Raw genomic sequence first — 19,391 nt, 5'->3', positions numbered from 1 at the left:
AGGAACGAACGAACAAACAGACTTCAAACGTTCCTAGTTAACATGAATCATAGAAAGTGATCAGCTTCGCTAGAGTCTATTGGCTATAGATATTTATAACCTCCCTCATACCCCTAAACTGTCACAGATATATTTGGTCAAACAAAATGTGATGGAATCCTTTCGATTCCATCCAGAACTTTCATTACAATTTTTACGTGATACTAACTTTTATTCTAAATTTTAATTGTATCTATCTGTGATATTTGTATTTTGTGCACAGTTCTTTACACACCGGCCTCGGTGGCGTAGTGGTTAAGCCACCGGTCTACAGGCCAGACCTCGTTACAACGACCATGTTCGTCCCTGTGTCACATTGTCGTTATATCGAAATTGCCGGTGTATCGAATAGTTATGAGCTATTTTCAATGTCAAAATAATGTAATAAAAAATAATAATTAATATTAACTAATGACTTAATAATTTATGCATTGCAATTATTATGAAAAACAACAAATACACGCACATATATTAAATATGTTTAAACATTTTTTTTTTTAAATCATTAAATATATTAAACAAGGCGCATTCACCGTCAGTCCAATCAAGACACCTACGATTGGTAACTGGTTCGTTTACAAAATATCATGAAAAGAGAAGATTTTATTGTTAGAAGTAAATCCTTTAATTGGTTAACTAAAGGCTTATTTGCAAAAGCATTGTATCTCTACAGATTTCGCAGACATCGGTAGCTCGGACATCATGTGACAGTCGGCTCACTACGATATCAAGGATTCTAAGTGGCTGTGGGTGTACTACCAATGTGCTACGGCATCTGTGATTATGTAATGTTGTTGTAAAGAGGTGTTTTCATGCGTCGGATGCACGTTTGTTCCTAATTTGCTCTGTCGGTGTCGGAAGGTGTGAATTCCGGTGTAATGAACGGAATAACACTGATGTACGTTTGTTCCCGACAATTTGTGGTCGGATGGTGTAAATGTCGTAGTAACGACGGTCGTTGCAACGAGGTCTGACTGTATATATACATATACACACACACACACACACATATATATATATATATATATATATATATATATATATATATATATATATATATATATATACGTCTTTGTTTACTTATCATATTATGTATTATTTGAAGCGGGAAATTACCAAATGTTCGACATACTGTTAAATAAAACAAACTTTCTGTCTTTGTTTTATTGTGCATTATTTGTGGAGGGACGTAACCAGTGGTAAAGCATTTGCCTGATGCGAAGTCGGTCTGTGATCGATACCTATCAGTGGACCTATATGGGCAATTTGTCATTCCAGCCAGTGCACCAGGACTGGTATATCAAAGGCTGTGGTATCTGCTTTCCTGTTTGTGTGATGATACATATAAAAGATCCCTTGCTACTAATGGAAAAATCCAGCGGATTTCCTCTCTAAGACTACATGTCAAAGTTACGAAATGTAACGTATGATTAATAAATCAATATGCTTTAATAATAATAATAATAATAATAATAATAATAATAATAATTATTATTATATTTGCATGGAATTATCTATCCACATTATACCCACACCAAATGGATATATAGTGTGAACTGCAAATGTGGCAATTCATCAAGTAAATAATTAAACAAAATAAAAAAAGGTTCAAACTAGTTTTACCGATTTAATTGATAAATAACGTAACGTTTGTATGTTCGGCTATGTAAAATTAGTCTTGAAATAGCATAACACATTAACTATTAATACGGGTAAACTTCGTGTGGGCCACATCTCAAGCATAGACAAATCATGTCGGCGATTGAATAACGCCTGCAGGATTGTGAAGAAATCGGTAGACTACACATAAACAAAATGTAACCCAAGAAGAGCGAAAGGTTTAGTAAAAAATTGATATCAGCTCGCACTTGGAAGCAAGTGTTTGTCATTCACTGTCAATACCAACAACAACAATGAATAGCAACAACAAAAACAAATAGCAACCACACAGAGTCTACTATCACGCCAGTATCTAACAAATACTGAACCTTTCTCTGAAAACGTCTTTCATATTTAAGGAAAGCAGCCCCACAGTAGGTTTGTCATTTGTTCGTTGATATTAGTTTGCATGAGAACAGGTTTCTTATCGAGAGATGCAATTCCCGTCAGTCAGATATATGGTGATGCTGGTTGTCATATGTTGTACTAACGTCACTCCGAGGTAAGTTTAAGTTTAGTCAGGGACCTTCACGATTACCAAATTTTCCTAACAGGTGGAAGTGGTGACATATTAGCGTACCATTTCGGTGCAAACAAAGTAAAAAAAAGAAAAGAAAAAAGAGTGAAAACCTTTTGCAAAATAGAAATTTGTAATGACTATTTTTAAGACAATGTAGATAGCCGGAAAATAGTATGCCTTGTACAGTTGTGAAAATATTACCATTACTGGTGAACGATCACCTGGTTATTTCACAACTTATTATTATTATTATTAATTTGTTTTAATTAAAAAAATTTTTTTAGATACATTTTATTTTGTCAAGAAGATACATTTTGTAGGTATTCATTCAAATTTATAGATAAATAATATAACTTGCACATTGCGGTGAATGGAAAGTAGCGATGGATTACAATAGATAAAAGTCAATAATAAATGGGCCATACATACATAGCAATAATATACAATATAATAACACGTCATATATCAATATTGTCTATTCTATGCGTGGTAGCAGTGGTCAAATACTTATACAAATTAATTAGCTTTTGGAATTGTCTCTGGAAAGTAGTTGCGTTAATTTAAATGTTGATGATTTATTATCATAATAAGGTTTAATATATTTATATTTTATGGTACTGTAGAAAGGACACACTAAAACAAAGATATATTCGTCTTCTACTATACTCATATTGCACAGATTACAAATTCTATTACCCCTGTCAATACTGTGGCATCTGCCTGTTTCAATAAAATCGTTATCATATATCCATTTCCCTTTGGCAGATAACTTTCCACCGTTTCCAAACACAACAATTTTAGTTTTATCCGTATTGACATCAACATTCTGTAGAGGGCTGTATATCTAAATAGTATAAATCATGTCATCAGCATACATTAAACGAAATAACGAAATAACGAAATGTTTTGTAAATACCGGATCGTGCTAGTTTGTACAGCAAGCTGTATTTATTTACACTATCAAATGCTTTACGGTAGTTAGTTAGTTAATCCCCTTCGTGCTATGAAGCGCATAAGGCTGTAACTAGAGATCGCCACTGCTGCCTGTCTTTTGCCAGCTTCTCCTGGAGCCCCCAGCTCAGAATGCCCTCTCGAATTTCCTTCTCTACTGTCCTCCTCCATGTTTTTTCGGTCTTCCTCACAAGTATTTCTATTGTTAGCGTTGCCTTTTTTATATAATGAAATTAAAAAGCCTTCTGACCAAATCAAACGAGATAGAAAAACAAAACCATCTTTACGCGTAATATAGGGTGTATACTACCAAATCAAATCCCATAGACGACAATAGTAACATATGTGGCTAAAACTCCTACCTGCAACGTATCAACCGACATAAACGCCACGGATATAAATACTACCACCCCTTACACTTAAAGTGAATCAGAAAAAAATGGGGGTCAAGCTGCTCGTTTCTGAGATAACGGGTAGCGTCTATGACTACCCTAGTTTCGCACAAAATTCGAGTACTTTGTTTTTACAGGTACCCCATACATGTTTCAAGCACAAGGCTACTTGACACATTGGTACTAGATGAAATAAAATTGCAAATTGTTTTTTACCCAGATGAAACTATTATTTTTTACAACCAACACACTCACATTTATAACCAATCACAGGACTTGTGGTGTTCACTTCTCTATCAAAAGTTCGGTGCACCTCGAACTTTGACCCAGCCGGAAGTTATTTGGTTTAGTACTACCTACAATATCCTATAAGTACGTTTTCTTTTCATGGAGATTTTTTTATTGGTTTTAAGTTCAATATTACTTTCTGAATTTCTTCCATAATAATTGGATATCAAGCTCTGGATAAATATATCCCTCATGCATGCTCTTTTGGTCCACGGAGACATGTGTTTTTTATTAGTACTCAAATTTTTGAAATGATTATAAAATCATCCAGTGATAAATGTGTTGGAGGTGAACGAGTGCGCTTTCTAGACAAAACCTCACTTGGCTTAACCACGACACCACCGAGGCTGGTCGCTTGGTCTCTGCTGTTTGAGGTATTACATGTTTTACAAGTGTGGATTAAAAATGTCATTTAGCATAGATGTTATGTACCCAAGCTCCTCGTTAACAGTCTTTTCAGCAGCTTGCATTTGATCAATACGCTTCATCTGTTCCAGTTGTTGGTGTCCCATTCATACGAAGTAGAGGTCTTATTGTCCTGTGTACGCTGGCAGTTGTCGAATTTTAAACACTTCATAATAAAAGCTACTGGAGCGTAATCTGTAATCTGAACACTCATTGAAATCACAGACATACATATTAGAAATACCATCCACATTGTCTTTGTGCACAAGAACATAATCAATAACACTCGACCCCAAATGATTAGCAAATGTAAAGTGACCAGTTACACGTGATCGACGCGTGACAAGGTGGCGACATGCTCAACAAAACCCCCCAAAAAACCCTACTGACACGGATGCCATAGCTGAGGTAATACCGTCATATATACGTGTCGAACATCACCTGGAACAAATCGCTACACTGTTGAGGTGAGAATATGCCCAGACACCCGAAAAACGAGAAATTAGAAACTTGACAGACCTCGCCCATTACAACACAACAACATCAACAACAAAAACAACAAACAAGAGCAGCCGTAGTCCCACGAATCTCACGACCACAATGAACTTCTTGGATATAACGAAATCACCAGAATATGGTAACCCAAACTTTCAAATGCATGTTCTAAACCAGCTGAATCAGCTATATATATATATATATATATATATATATATATATATATATATATATATACGACGGGTCAACAAGATTACTGGCCCTTGGTAACCACCATGCAACAAATAACAATCATTCCGCCATTATGGGTACAAAGTATTTGTGATCTAATCGCCAGTCTATCTGCCTCTACTAAAGAACAAATCTCAAAACTCTCGTCCACCACCAATGAAGTTTTCAAAAGAACTGAAAGGCTTGAAAATATAGAACATAAAATCAACATGGTCTCACATCTGCACATACACGGATTGATAAACTGACAGCTGTCATTTTTCTAGTAACAGTTTTGACGAAATTAGTGTAGAAAGAAACTTTGTGAAAACATCTGTGGAATGTCTCTAAAACAGCATGCAAATTGTCTGTCCAAAAACCTAAAAGAGACACAAGACGAAAACGACCGACTTCATAATGGAATACTCTATCTCAAAACCAGATCGCTGTTCAACCTCCTGTTTTACAGAGTTCAAGGCGGTGGCACAACATAAAAACACAGAACAGGTCCTAACGAATTTTCTTGAAAAGGAGCTGGATATTACAAATGCGCCTATAGTCCTTTTGGCAAATAACACACGAGACCAAAAACAATCGAATCCCATTTTGTAAAAAAACAAATCAGTGATAAAGAAAGAATTTTAAATGTTGCTAAGTTGCTGGCCAGCGAACCTTATAGATTGAACGATCAGTTCTCCCAAGAAATCATAGACAGACGTAAACAGAGGTATCCCATATATAAACAAGCTGGCAAAAGAAGAAAGCGTTTCTAAATATTGATCGCATGTGTGTTGAAGATAGATAATATATCCCCAACCGAACAGGAAACGATGATTTGTATCGAATACAGCTAGCAGCAGCATCCCAGCCGTGCAATGCAGGAAACGGGGCAGACACAGCAGAAGACTTCACTACTCAACAGTGACGAACAAACCGATTTGCGAGTATGCCCACAGATGTTGATAGCTAGAACAGGCAAAGAGATCTTCGCCACCTACATGGATCTACAGAAAGTTATAGTGTGTCTGCACGCCTGTTGTTAATAGACCATGTCCTTCACGTACTGTATGATCAGTCTTCAAAGCTGTTAATAAAATACTAAAAATCATCCTTGTAAGGTTAAATGTAATAAGCATACCATTACGAGTCTGTCAAATATGAGCTGTGCCTTACAAGACAATCATCCAAATAAAAACATAAAAGCTACCCCCATATTAAATATGAACTGTGCTATTCATATTGTACACACTAAGGCACACCATTCCATTAATAACATAAATGATGTAAACATATAAAATCTGAATTCTCAAACATATGGTGTCAATCACCCAAAGTATATTTCAAATTACCCAGTCATGAATTACATAAATCCCCCAGTGATAATGCAAGTGATGTAAATATACCAAATATGAACTTCATAATATATGGTGACAATCGGTCAAGTGGCAAATATGCCAGTGGTGTTATTAATAGTGTACCACTTACCTCTGTTAAGAACAGTGTAACACATGGTGACAACCACCAAATTGATATTTTAAACAATGTACATGTAGCAGTATCAGATTTTTCACATTTCTCAAACACAGAAAGGAAAACAGCTACGGGTTGGTTCAGACAATTTATTCGATGTCACACAAAATGAAGACAAGGAAAAACACCCAGGTAGATGACGCCTGGGTGTAAGATAAACTGGATTCTCCAGCACACAGAAAGAGAACAGGACAATCTTTCAGATAATATCCACTTTCAAATAATACTTGCAGTTCCACCTTTAAAAATGAAATCTGGCCTGACAATATAATCTTAGCAGGAGAAATAAACCTGAACACTAGATACAAGTTGTTTTATTCCCTGATGGGCTTGGGAGAGGAGTTTGAGAACAATAGTTAACATGCAAGTCAAGTAACGTGCGTTAGTACAGTGTAAGCTGAAAGAAACGATTACCACAATTACAAGTTACCAGCCTATTGTTTGACATAACCTGGCTAAGGATAAAATAAAACATTAGTTACACAATAAGCTGACAGCAGGCAAGTTGTAAATAAAAACATACATTAATTGCAAAAGATGATAGCAGGCAATATCTGCAAATAAAACATTAAATACAAATCCTAACTAAAACAAATAACACATACTTCCACATACATACCCTAGTCATGCATTCTGTAATACAGGATGATGATATTATTATAAATAATTCACTTTCTTCGAGTTTGAAATGTGTAACACATGGCGATAACCTTTCAAATGATATTTTGAGCAATGTACTTACCACAGTCATGAACTATGTAACACATGGCGACAACAGACCCAGTGATGATGATATTAGAAACAATCCACTTTCTCTATGTATGAACTATGTAACACATGGTGATAACAAACTAAGTGGGGTTGACATTATTAGAAAGAAAGAAAGAAAGAAATGTTTTATTTAACGACGCACTCAACACATTTTATTTACGGTTATATGGCGTCAGACATATGGTTAAGGACCACACAGATTTTGAGAGGAAACCCGCTGTCGCCATTACATGGGCTACTCTTCCGATTAGCAGCAGGGGATCTTTTATTTGCGCTTCCCACAGGCAGGATAGCACAAACCATGGCCTTTGTTGAACCAGTTATGGATCACTGGTCGGTGCAAGTGGTTTACACCTACCCATTGAGCCTTGCGGAGCACTTACTCAGGGTTTGGAGGCGGTATCTGGATTAAAAATCACATGCCTCGACTGGGATCCGAAACCAGTACCTACCAGCCTGTTGACCGAGGGCCTGCCACGACGCCACCGAGGCCGGTCCTTGTCTGGTATGAACTATGTAACACATGGTGATAACAAGCCCAGTGATAATGATATTATTAGAAACAATCCACTTTCTCTATGTATGAACTATGTAACACATGGTGATAACAAACTAAGTGGGGTTGACATTATTAGAAAGAAAGAAAGAAAGAAATGTTTTATTTAACGACGCACTCAACACATTTTATTTACGGTTATATGGCGTCAGACATATGGTTAAGGACCACACAGATTTTGAGAGGAAACCCGCTGTCGCCATTACATGGGCTACTCTTCCGATTAGCAGCAGGGGATCTTTTATTTGCGCTTCCCACAGGCAGGATAGCACAAACCATGGCCTTTGTTGAACCAGTTATGGATCACTGGTCGGTGCAAGTGGTTTACACCTACCCATTGAGCCTTGCGGAGCACTTACTCAGGGTTTGGAGGCGGTATCTGGATTAAAAATCACATGCCTCGACTGGGATCCGAAACCAGTACCTACCAGCCTGTTGACCGAGGGCCTGCCACGACGCCACCGAGGCCGGTCCTTGTCTGGTATGAACTATGTAACACATGGTGATAACAAGCCCAGTGATAATGATATTATTAGAAACAATCCACTTTCTCTATGTATGAACTATGTAACACATGGTGATAACAGACTCAGTGATGATGATATTAGAAGCAATCCACTTTCTCTATGTATGAACTATGTAACACATGGTGATAACAGACCCAGTGATGATGAAATTATTAGAAACAATCCACTTTCTCTATGTATGAACTATGTAACACATGGTGATAACAGACCCAATGATGATGAAATTATTAGAAAGAATCCACTTTCTCTATGTATGAACTATGTAACACATGGTGATAACAAACCCAATGATGATGAAATTATTAGAAACAATCCACTTTCTCTATGTATGAACTATGTAACACATGGTGATAACAGACCCAGTGATGATGAAATTATTAGAAACAATCCACTTTCTCTATGTATGAACTATGTAACACATGGTGATAACAGACCCAGTGATGATGAAATTATTAGAAAGAATCCACTTTCTCTATGTATGAACTATGTAACACATGGTGATAACAGACCCAGTGATGATGAAATTATTAGAAAGAATCCACTTTCTCTATGTATGAACTATGTAACACATGGTGATAACAGACCCAGTGATGATGAAATTATTAGAAAGAATCCACTTTCTCTATGTATGAACTATGTAACACATGGTGATAACAGACCCAGTGATGATGATATTATTAGAAACAATCCACTTTCTCTATGTATGAACTATGTAACACATGGTGATAACAGACCCAATGATGATGAAATTATTAGAAAGAATCCACTTTCTCTATGTATGAACTATGTAACACATGGTGATAACAGACCCAATGATGATGAAATTATTAGAAAGAATCCACTTTCTCTATGTATGAACTATGTAACACATGGTGATAACAGACCCAGTGATGATGAAATTATTAGAAACAATCCACTTTCTCTATGTATGAACTATGTAACACATGGTGATAACAGACCCAGTGATGATGACATTATTAGAAACAATCCATTTTCTCTATGTATGAACTATGGAACAAATAGTGATAACAGACCCAGTCATGATGATATTATTAGAAGCAATCCACTTTCTCTATGTATGAACTATGTAACACATGGTGATAACAGACCCAGTGATGATGATATTATTAGAAACAATCCACTTTCTCTGTGTATGAACTATGTAATACATGGTGATGACAGACCCAGTGATGATGAAATTATTAGAAACAATCCACTTTCTCTATGTATGAACTATGTAACACATGGTGATAACAGACCCAATGATGATGAAATTATTAGAAACAATCCACTTTCTCTATGTATGAACTATGTAACACATGGTGATAACAGACCCAATGATGATGAAATTATTAGAAACAATCCACTTTCTCTATGTATGAACTATGTAACACATGGTGATAACAGACCCAGTGATGATGACATTATTAGAAACAATCCATTTTCTCTATGTATGAACTATGGAACAAATAGTGATAACAGACCCAGTCATGATGATATTATTAGAAACAATCCACTTTCTCTATGTATGAACTATGTAACACATGGTGATAACCATCCTAGTGTTTTTTTTAGAAATATACTTACACCAGTTATGAATTCTGAAATAGTGATAATTATTCCAGGGATTGCGATATTATTAGAAATAATTCACTTTCTCCAAGTATAAACTGTCTAACCCATGGTTACAACTATCCAAGATCTAATTTTAGAAATGTACTCACCCAAGTTAGTAACTGTGAAGCATATGTTGATAATCACTACAATGATAATGGTATTGCCATTATTAATAATATATTTTCTCAAAATTCTGTGACATATGCTGACAACAATCCTCATACTTTTAGAAATGTATTTACTCCAGTTATAAACTGTGTAACACACGGTGATAATAATTCCAGTGATGATGTTATTAGTAATACAAAAAACAAAACATTTCCATATATGAACTGTATAACACTTGATGATTACCATCCCAGTGGTATTATGAGAAATGGACATACACAAGATATGAATCCTGTATCACATGGTGCCAGTCATCCCAGTGGTATTATGAGAAATGGACATACCCAAGATATGAATCCTGTAACACATGGTGCCAGTCATCCCAGTGGTATTATGAGAAATGGACATACCCAAGATATGAATCCTGTAACACATGGTGCCAGTCATCCCAGTGGTATTATGAGAAATGGACATACCCAAGATATGAATCCTGTAACACATGGTGCCAGTCATCCCAGTGGTATTATGAGAAATGGACATACCCAAGATATGAATCCTGTAACACATGGTGCCAATCATCCCAGTGGTATTATGAGAAATGGACATACCCAAGATATGAATCCTGTAACACATGGTGCCAATCATCCCAGTGGTATTATGAGAAATGGACATACCCAAGATATGAATCCTGTAACACATGGTGCCAATCATCCCAGTGGTATTATGAGAAATGGTCATACCCAAGATATGAATCCTGTAATACATGGTGCCAATCATCCCAGTGACATATGTATCAATTTACTTATCCAATCTGATTAAAATTAGCTCTACTGGTCAACCAGTAGATCTAACAGCATTGCGTGGACTCCCATGTCCAGGTGATATTTCATCTATAAATAACAATTTAAATAACGACCAATTACACTTCGCCTTTTATAGCGTTATTCGAGAGCATAAATATTCTAAAAATATCGGGCGAGACTATGTATGCAATAGGCGAACTTGTTGGTCTATTTCAACATTAAAAAACAGAGGGAAAAGTGCGGTAATAAACTGTGGATTGTATACTAGTATAAACAGATTTTATGGCTATACAATAACGGGGTTTTTTCCGTCTTGAAACGAATTTTATATTGCAATTAGTTTTCGGATACTTCGTAATTCACCGGAATCATTTCACATACCCTCGGCATAATCCTGAATGTTTTCAAATTCTTTTTAAATCACTGGCATGATTTTGTAAATAAGGTTTTGGTTGGTCGAGTCAACTGGACATGAGCTCCAACGGGATGCTGTTAAATCCACAGGTAATAGTCATTAGCCAGTGGAGCTAATCTTAATTAGATTGTGTACTTACCCCAGCTATGAACTGTGTACTACATAATGATAAGCAGCCCGGTGATAATGTTATTATTAGTAAAAATCTACTTTCTCCAAATATGAACTGAAAAACACTTGCTGATAACCACCTCAGTTGTGTTTTTACAAATGGACATACCCCAGTTATGAATTCTGAAACGTATGCTGACAATCCTACTGATGATATTTATAGAAATGTACTCAATCCAGTTAAGAATTATGTAACACATGGTGATAATCATTCTGGTGATGATGTTATTATTAGTAACAACCTACCTTTTCCAAGTGTGAGCTATATATCACATGGTGAAAACTATCCCAGTGATATTTTGAGTAATGTACACACCCCATTTATGAATTCTGTAACACATGATGACAATAATTCCAGTGATATTTTTTTTTATAAATGTACCGGTACTTACTCCAGCTACGAACTGCGTAAAACATGGCAATCATCATTCCAGCGATGAAGTTATTATTAGTAATAATATTATATCTGTTCCAAGTGCCAACTGTATATCACATGATGATAACTATCTCAGTGATATTTTGAGAAATGAAGTTACTCCAGTTGTGAACGTTTTAATCAGACAAACTGAAATGCATTCACCAGGAAAGCGTTTTGAACTATTCCCAGCTAATTAAGGCATTGCGACATCATTGTAATCCAACATGGCCGCCTATGTATACAATAATTGTAATTTGTAACAAGGAAATCGTAATTTATTGCATTTTACATCAACTGGGAAGATATTTTTATGTTATTGAATGCATTTTATGGGCCAAGGAATTCATTTAATGATCTCTTGCTAACTGATATATTGCATCATTATGGCAAGCATTTCATTTCTCGCATTCACTTTGTAATACAGATAAAATTTATCACTGCATGAATCCAAGATTAAAAAATGTCTGCAAAAACAAAGAATGGCTACTGTATATATTTAGCATCACCTAAAACAATCCTTTTGAAACCAACTACTAAGTATTAAGGGTAAACCAATCCTTTTCCCAAATAATCTACATATAAAGTTGCTTGACACGGATCAAATAATTAATAATACCACAATTTTATCTGATTCAATTTAAGGATGAGGCGTGGTAGTATTTATATCCGTGGTGTTTATGTCGATTGATATGCTGCAGGTAGGAGTTTTAGCCACATATATTACTATTATCTGTGGGATTTGATTTGATAGCATACACCTTGGTATCCTTTATATTCCTCCAATAAATTGCCCTTATTACAAGGAAGATACATTTGCTATTATTGAAAATAAATCAGCAAATAAAATTAGGAAGCCCATTATTGTTACTTGGTAATTTCAATGCAAGAACAGACTATATCACAACAGATGAAAAAGCTGATATCCCCTATAAAATATATAATGACATAATATATTTATTTAATGATACATCTAAACTAGTCATATAATGTCCCAAAAGATAGAGTAAGTCAATATACTGGGAGAATAAATAGGCATGGCACACAGCTTCTAAATCCCTCACAATCACATAATCTATACATAGCTAATGACAGGTTAGGTAATGATAAATATATCGAAAAACTAACATGCACAGCAGTGTCGTTGATTATGGTACTGGAAGTAACCAATTGTTAACATAATAAACCAAAATCTAAATACAAATTTTGAAACTTTTGAATGAGGTAATGGCGCTCTAGATAAACCGATTGAAGAAAGAGAAATTAAAAATGCAATAAAACAGCTGAAAAATTCAAAACAAAACTTCTGGAATAGACAATATTACAAATGAGTACATAAAATCTACAGTGGACAAAATGTTGCCAATGTATGCAACAGTATTTTCTCAAATGAATGGTTGATAGGAATGATAAAGCCAATCTTTAAAACTAAAGGAAGCCGTTCTATGCCCGAGCATTATAGACCAGTAGCCGTATTATGCTGTAGCTCAAAGCTATTTACAACAATTCTAAATAAGCGACTAAATGACTATCTGGAAGAAACTCATATCTTAACTGAAGCCCAGACTTCCTTACAAAAAGGTTACTCCACAACCGACCATCTGTTTAATATGTATTCTTCAATCGAAATTTTAAAACGAAGAAAACAAAATTAGTATGTGCCTTTATTGATTTTCAAAAGGCATTTGATACAATATCTTGAAGCTTCTATTGGCACAAATTATTAAACTATAATATAAATGGCAAATTCCTCAGAACTATAAAAAATGTATCAAGGGCTAAAATCATGTATCAGCGTAACTATATAATGCTCTTAATTATGTTCCCGCAATACCAGAGTCCGCAAAGGTGAACATTTGTCACCTGTCTTATTTTCACTGTATTTAAATGACCTAGAAAGAATCTACTAAATGTTAACTGTTCAGGGGTAGCCACCGCTACAGAAGACGTTTGTTTTGTTTAACGAAACTGCTAGATCACATTGATTTATTAATCATCGGCTATTGCATGTCAAAAATATAGTCATTTTGACACAGTCTTAGAGAGGAAACCCGCTATATTTTTTTCATTAGTAGCACGGGATCTTTTATATGCACCATCCCACAGACAGGATAGCACATACCATGGCCTTTGATATACCAGTCGTGGTGCACTGGCTGAAACAAGATATTCATATTTACAAAATAAGTAAATGCAGTATTTGACAAGGTGTTTTTTTTCCACTAGCAGTCGGGCTAGTTATAATAATTATTTACAAGCCCAATACTGAATTTCACTAGGAATTGGGAGTGGGGCTACCATAATCAAGAAGCCCTGATGTAAAGCAAACAGCTGTGATCTTGTAATATTGTATAAAAAGATATTGTCAAAGATGGTTTTAGTAGACAAATGCACAGCTGATTCTATTGTATGGGTGAAGATCAAAAAGATATTTGCTTCAAATGATATATTTGTTTTTCTTATATACCTCGTGAAAATAATGTTTACTATAATTTGCATGAAACTGATAATTTTGACAGTATTTCTAATGACGAATGTGAATGTAGTGAAAAGGGCACAACTGTTATTTTTGGTGATCTTAACAGTCGTATTGGTAGTTTATTGGATTGCATAGAAACCAGTTAAGTAGCAGGATTAGATATGTTAACGGATGTGCTGACTTATGATGCAGACACTGCAATTTTGAAACGTGTAACGGAAGATACAACTGTTAATTCTTTTGGTAGAAGATTAATAAGTCTATGTAAAAACACTGGCATGCGTATGTATGTGTAATGGTTCAGGTAATGCATGGACATTTTGAAACTTTATTTCGGCGCACTCAGGCCGTCAAACACAGCATATTAGGAACTATTTTTACAATGGGTATTTACAGTGACAAGATGTGAACAGCAGTTCTTCATAGAATATATAAAAACATAATTCAAAATAGCTATATACACATTTGAAAAATGAAGGCACAAGAAGGTAACAAGACATTCAAATATAGCAGAAAGATTTTTGCAAGTCAGTATTTTACGGTATCAAATGACATTGGGGATGTCTCTATAGTTTACTGAATTTAATCGTAATTTACGAAATGCATTTTGACATTTTACAAAGAGTGCTTATGCTATTACAATTTCTGGTAAATTAGTGAGATGTGACTTTCCTAAGATGCTCAAAATTCATAACTAATGCATTGGAGAATGTATCGTATGTCATTATAAAAATGAACTTGGTTGAGACCTTCGGTTGCATTCCCTCGTTTTGAAATAAGTACCTGGAATTAAATTTTATTTAGAGACTGCTTTTTTACCTCTTCGACGTCATGTTTCGTTAAAGCTGGCTGATCTCAACCGAAGACGACCGCAGCCTTTAGTTTCCCCAACTTTTGGCTGACACGTGGTTGATTCCCTTGTAAGTTGTAACTCGTTTATTATCCTCTATACTTTCAGCTGTGATCTATCCCAGCAGTCTCGCTTGTTCAAGAATTACAGGCTTAATGACGTCGAAATCGCTAATGACGTCATACTCAGAGTAGGCGGAGTCAGAACGTACATGAATTGCGCATGGAAATGCCAAGAGAACCTTCACTGCGTCTCGTTTTCCTACCGTCATAATGGCACGTGTCTCTTGCATGCTGCGAGGTTTACGAACAACGCCAGTTATCTCCCTTTGACAGGATGGAGTCACTACTCTGCTGAATTAGGTACGTAGTATTTGATTTTTCGACTGTACATGAACTAGGTATATGCATTTTGATTTGCCGACTGCAGCTATAAGCTATAAGCTACTCTGCAGCAAATGTTTATCCTATTGTTTTGAGATCCCCATCGATACATACCCCTATCAAAACATTGTTACGTTTGGTGCCCTCAACTCATCCACATGGGGTCTTAGCTTACGGACTACGTCTTAAAGTAATCAGTTTCTGTAGTATCTACCCCATTAGTTGGTGAGATTTTTGGCAACACCACATAGTATTCAATATTATATTTTTTAATTGAACTAGTACACGTGTGATATCACTGTGCGATACCAAACATATCACACTGCGTGATACCAAAAATATCACACTGCGTGATACCAAAAATATCACACTGTGTTTTTTACAAACCTCCCAGATTTGTTAACACTGGATAAGAATTACTGTTATGTTTACAGATCCGTGCCCAACAGAGGACGGATATGTGCTGCTTGACAGCGTGAACGTGTGCTTTAAGGCGTTCAACCAGAAGAAATCGGCCAATGATGCACGTGACATTTGCAGCCAATCAGGTGACAGATTGATTATCCTGGACACAGCAGAGAAAAACACAGCTGTCAGTGACTACATGGTAGTACATCCAGGTAAAGAATAACTTCTACAAGACGTAAAATATATCACAGATCGTTATGATTGTTTATTTGGATATTTATGTATTTATTTATTTATTTATTTATTTATTCGGAACATAGTAACATACAGTAGGTAACAGATAGGGGACGTTAAACTCGGAACATAGTACAAGACAGTACTTGACATATCGGAGACGTTAACTCTCTGAACGTAGGGACATTACACCTCTGAACATACATATAGTAATGGACAATATGTGACAGGTTGTGGACGTTAAACCTCTGAACATATACTGACGAAAAAAACAAACGCAAGTTCAGTTTTGGTAATATAACGTTTTTATCCGTAAACCAAATTTAGAAACATTTGACACATAGCTACCTCACTGTACTGTCGAAAGAATCTTTGGTTAAAACTGGGTCAGCCGTGAGCATGTACGAAGCTGCATGCTTTTTACCAATTTGTCAAAAAAGCGTGCATCCGGGCCACTGGCACGTGCTATGGATTTGAACACCATACCAAATCGAAGTTTTGAACAGTACACATCGAGTGCATAATATTTCGTTTCAACACGATAAAAAAGCAAAATGCCGCTAATGTACATTAAAGGGACCTTCCTGAGTTTATTGCAATTTTTAAGATGTTATCAACCAACAGAGACTTTGTAACGATTGTAATTACATATCAAATATATTTTTCTGCATAAAATATTAGTGGCTGTATATTAAACGTGTTTCTGATCGTTCTACTATTTGTACTAGGCTAAATTTCATTTTATTTCCTATTATTTGAAGGCAAAATCCAGTTTGGGCTTCTTACAAATATTAAGACGAGCAGAAACACATTGAATATACAGACACTGATATTCTAAACAAGTAAATACTAGTATATTTAATATGTAAGTTTAATCGTAGAAATATTTTATTTTTCGGAAACATCTTACAATGCGGCAAACTCAGGAATGTGCCTTTAAAGGAGTCTAAAAGGTAATCAGTAATATATAATTATGAAAAATGAATCATCTGGAATGTTGCCAAGAAAATAATTTATACATGCATACAAATCAGCTGCAAAACATATCTGCCAAAGAGTTAATAAACACTTCAAAGTGGGCCTCGAATGTACGTATAGACAAACTGAGGACGCAATGTTTCTAGGGCAACAACATGGTCCGGCAGGCATGTGCATGGGCCGTAACATCGCTGATAACACTGTCTATTACAACTGTACATTTGTTTGTATTTAGCATTAGAAAATAGTGGTTTAAAATGGTGAGTCCAGCCTGTAACAGAATTCCTGATGCTCGCATAATACAACATATATATATATATATATATACACACACACACATATATATATATATATATATATATATATATATATATATATATATATATATATATATATATATATATAGAAACATCAACATAAACAAACAACGTGCCAATATTTGTTCAATGATTTCAATCTGTTTGGACCCTGTCAGTCCGTTTCCTCTAAGTCTGTCTTCTGAGCTGTCCACATGATCACTTAGCTGTTTCAATGTCCTCCACGGAAGCAGTGTCTGTGGACGCCCCTGCACCCACCTGGAATCCCTGTCCGCTGTCAGTAACACAACTGGTCTGACTCACGGCACTAACTAACGACCGCTGGCAGATGGGAAGTATAGTTGTTGGTTACAGGTGCCTCTTAGCAATGCTAGAAGTGACTAATGGACATTCTGCGATGTAGTCAGACTCAGCCCACAGCACGAATAGCCACAAGAGATAAGCACATGTCGCGTTGGAGTGCAATGACTGGGACATGGAGGTGGACAGCGAAACAAGTTCAAAGTTAGGACGATCTGCCAGTTTGGGAAGAAATAAGATGAAATGTAAATAAGAGAGAAATAAAGGTGGTAGTTGGGTAAAAAACAAAAACAAAACAAAAGAAACAAACAAACCAGGAACAAAACAAAAACGAAAAGATTTAATATTTTTTAGGTTCAGATTTCTATATCATCGGACTGAGGGACGAACAGACGGAAGGTGTGTACATCTGGAACAGCGGAGTGACAGCTACTTTCTTGAAGTGGAATGATGGTGAACCAAACAGTCAGGGCGGGAATGAAGACTGCGTAGTATTGCAAACGTCGAGGAGTTCATTCCATGACATCACTTGTACAGATGCAAGACATTTCATGTGTGAAAAAGTAATCTGATCACCAACCTTGGTAGTGTCCTACACATAGACTTGCATCTTATTCATGTTGATTTCGTTTTTCTCCCACACAAAAAAATCTAAATGTTCAATGTGTTATCGGATCGTTCTCCGCTCTTGAGCACGCTTATGGGGAGACAAGAGCATAACACATCAAGCGGCCAAACAAAGACTGAAATTGCATGTCTTTTGTTTTTATTCAAATTCACTCTACATATAACGCGAAATTTGATTGGCTAATCAAATCAACAAGTCAAATATAGGTACCCCCTTGTATCCAAAACGATTGGCTAATCAAATCCATTTGCGACCGTAAAACGAGAATTAACTTGTTGTACCTTTGTGTCATTCACCGAGAGCCTATTTATATATTCATACGCTACTTCTCACTCATTTGGTGGACGTACTTACTTTTAAAATATCAACGTTGAATTTATTTTTAAAGCAAAATGCGTGCTTCTCTAAATTTTATGACGTAAATGCTGGTTATGAATGTTTGTGGGATGTCATGTGTGTAACGCTGACAGGAATTCTAAAGTAAGTAACGACAAGTATGCCGAACTATGAATACAGTGCTGTCCGGTGTATCGGCGCACCTAAGCATTCAAGGACCATTTTCTATGTGAACACTGTGAAATACTTAATAAAATGTGTCTCACCAATGAAGCAGTGCATAATCTGAAATAAGACTACAAATTGTTTTATGTCTGTAGTAAATAAACATTTTAAAATGGTGCATAAATATAGGTACCCCCTTGTATCCAAAACGATTTGCATGTCCGGTGATTCGGCGCAGTAGATGTGTATAAATTGACCCCGCTATTTATACACGGCCCATGACCTCATTTTGTAGGCCATAAACGCTACACTATTGTTCATGATTATTTTAGTACTTTTTAGTTTTGTCTTGTTAAAAATATTACTATGAAAATGAACGATCACACGTGACCCATCTCATGATCAGTTTCGGAATCGTTTTGTTGAGTAGCACAGTACTGC

General features: G+C 35.8%; 1 protein-coding gene across 1 annotated transcript; it reads left to right on the top strand.

The window, feature by feature from the left end:
* Positions 1-2,060: 2,060 nt before the first annotated feature.
* LOC121388025 (C-type lectin BML-2-like) lies at positions 2,061-19,055 on the top strand. The gene is made up of 4 exons (XM_041519224.1): positions 2,061-2,200; positions 15,310-15,563; positions 16,019-16,204; positions 18,176-19,055. The coding sequence occupies exons 1-4, from the start codon at positions 2,133-2,135 to the stop codon at positions 18,391-18,393; spliced, it is 726 nt and encodes a 241-aa protein (XP_041375158.1). The 5' UTR covers positions 2,061-2,132; the 3' UTR covers positions 18,394-19,055.
* Positions 19,056-19,391: the final 336 nt, after the last annotated feature.

Source organism: Gigantopelta aegis, chromosome 14, assembly GCF_016097555.1.
Source record: "Gigantopelta aegis isolate Gae_Host chromosome 14, Gae_host_genome, whole genome shotgun sequence".
Classification (NCBI taxonomy): domain Eukaryota; kingdom Metazoa; phylum Mollusca; class Gastropoda; order Neomphalida; family Peltospiridae; genus Gigantopelta; species Gigantopelta aegis.
This window is presented reverse-complemented; position numbering and strand designations above follow the sequence as displayed.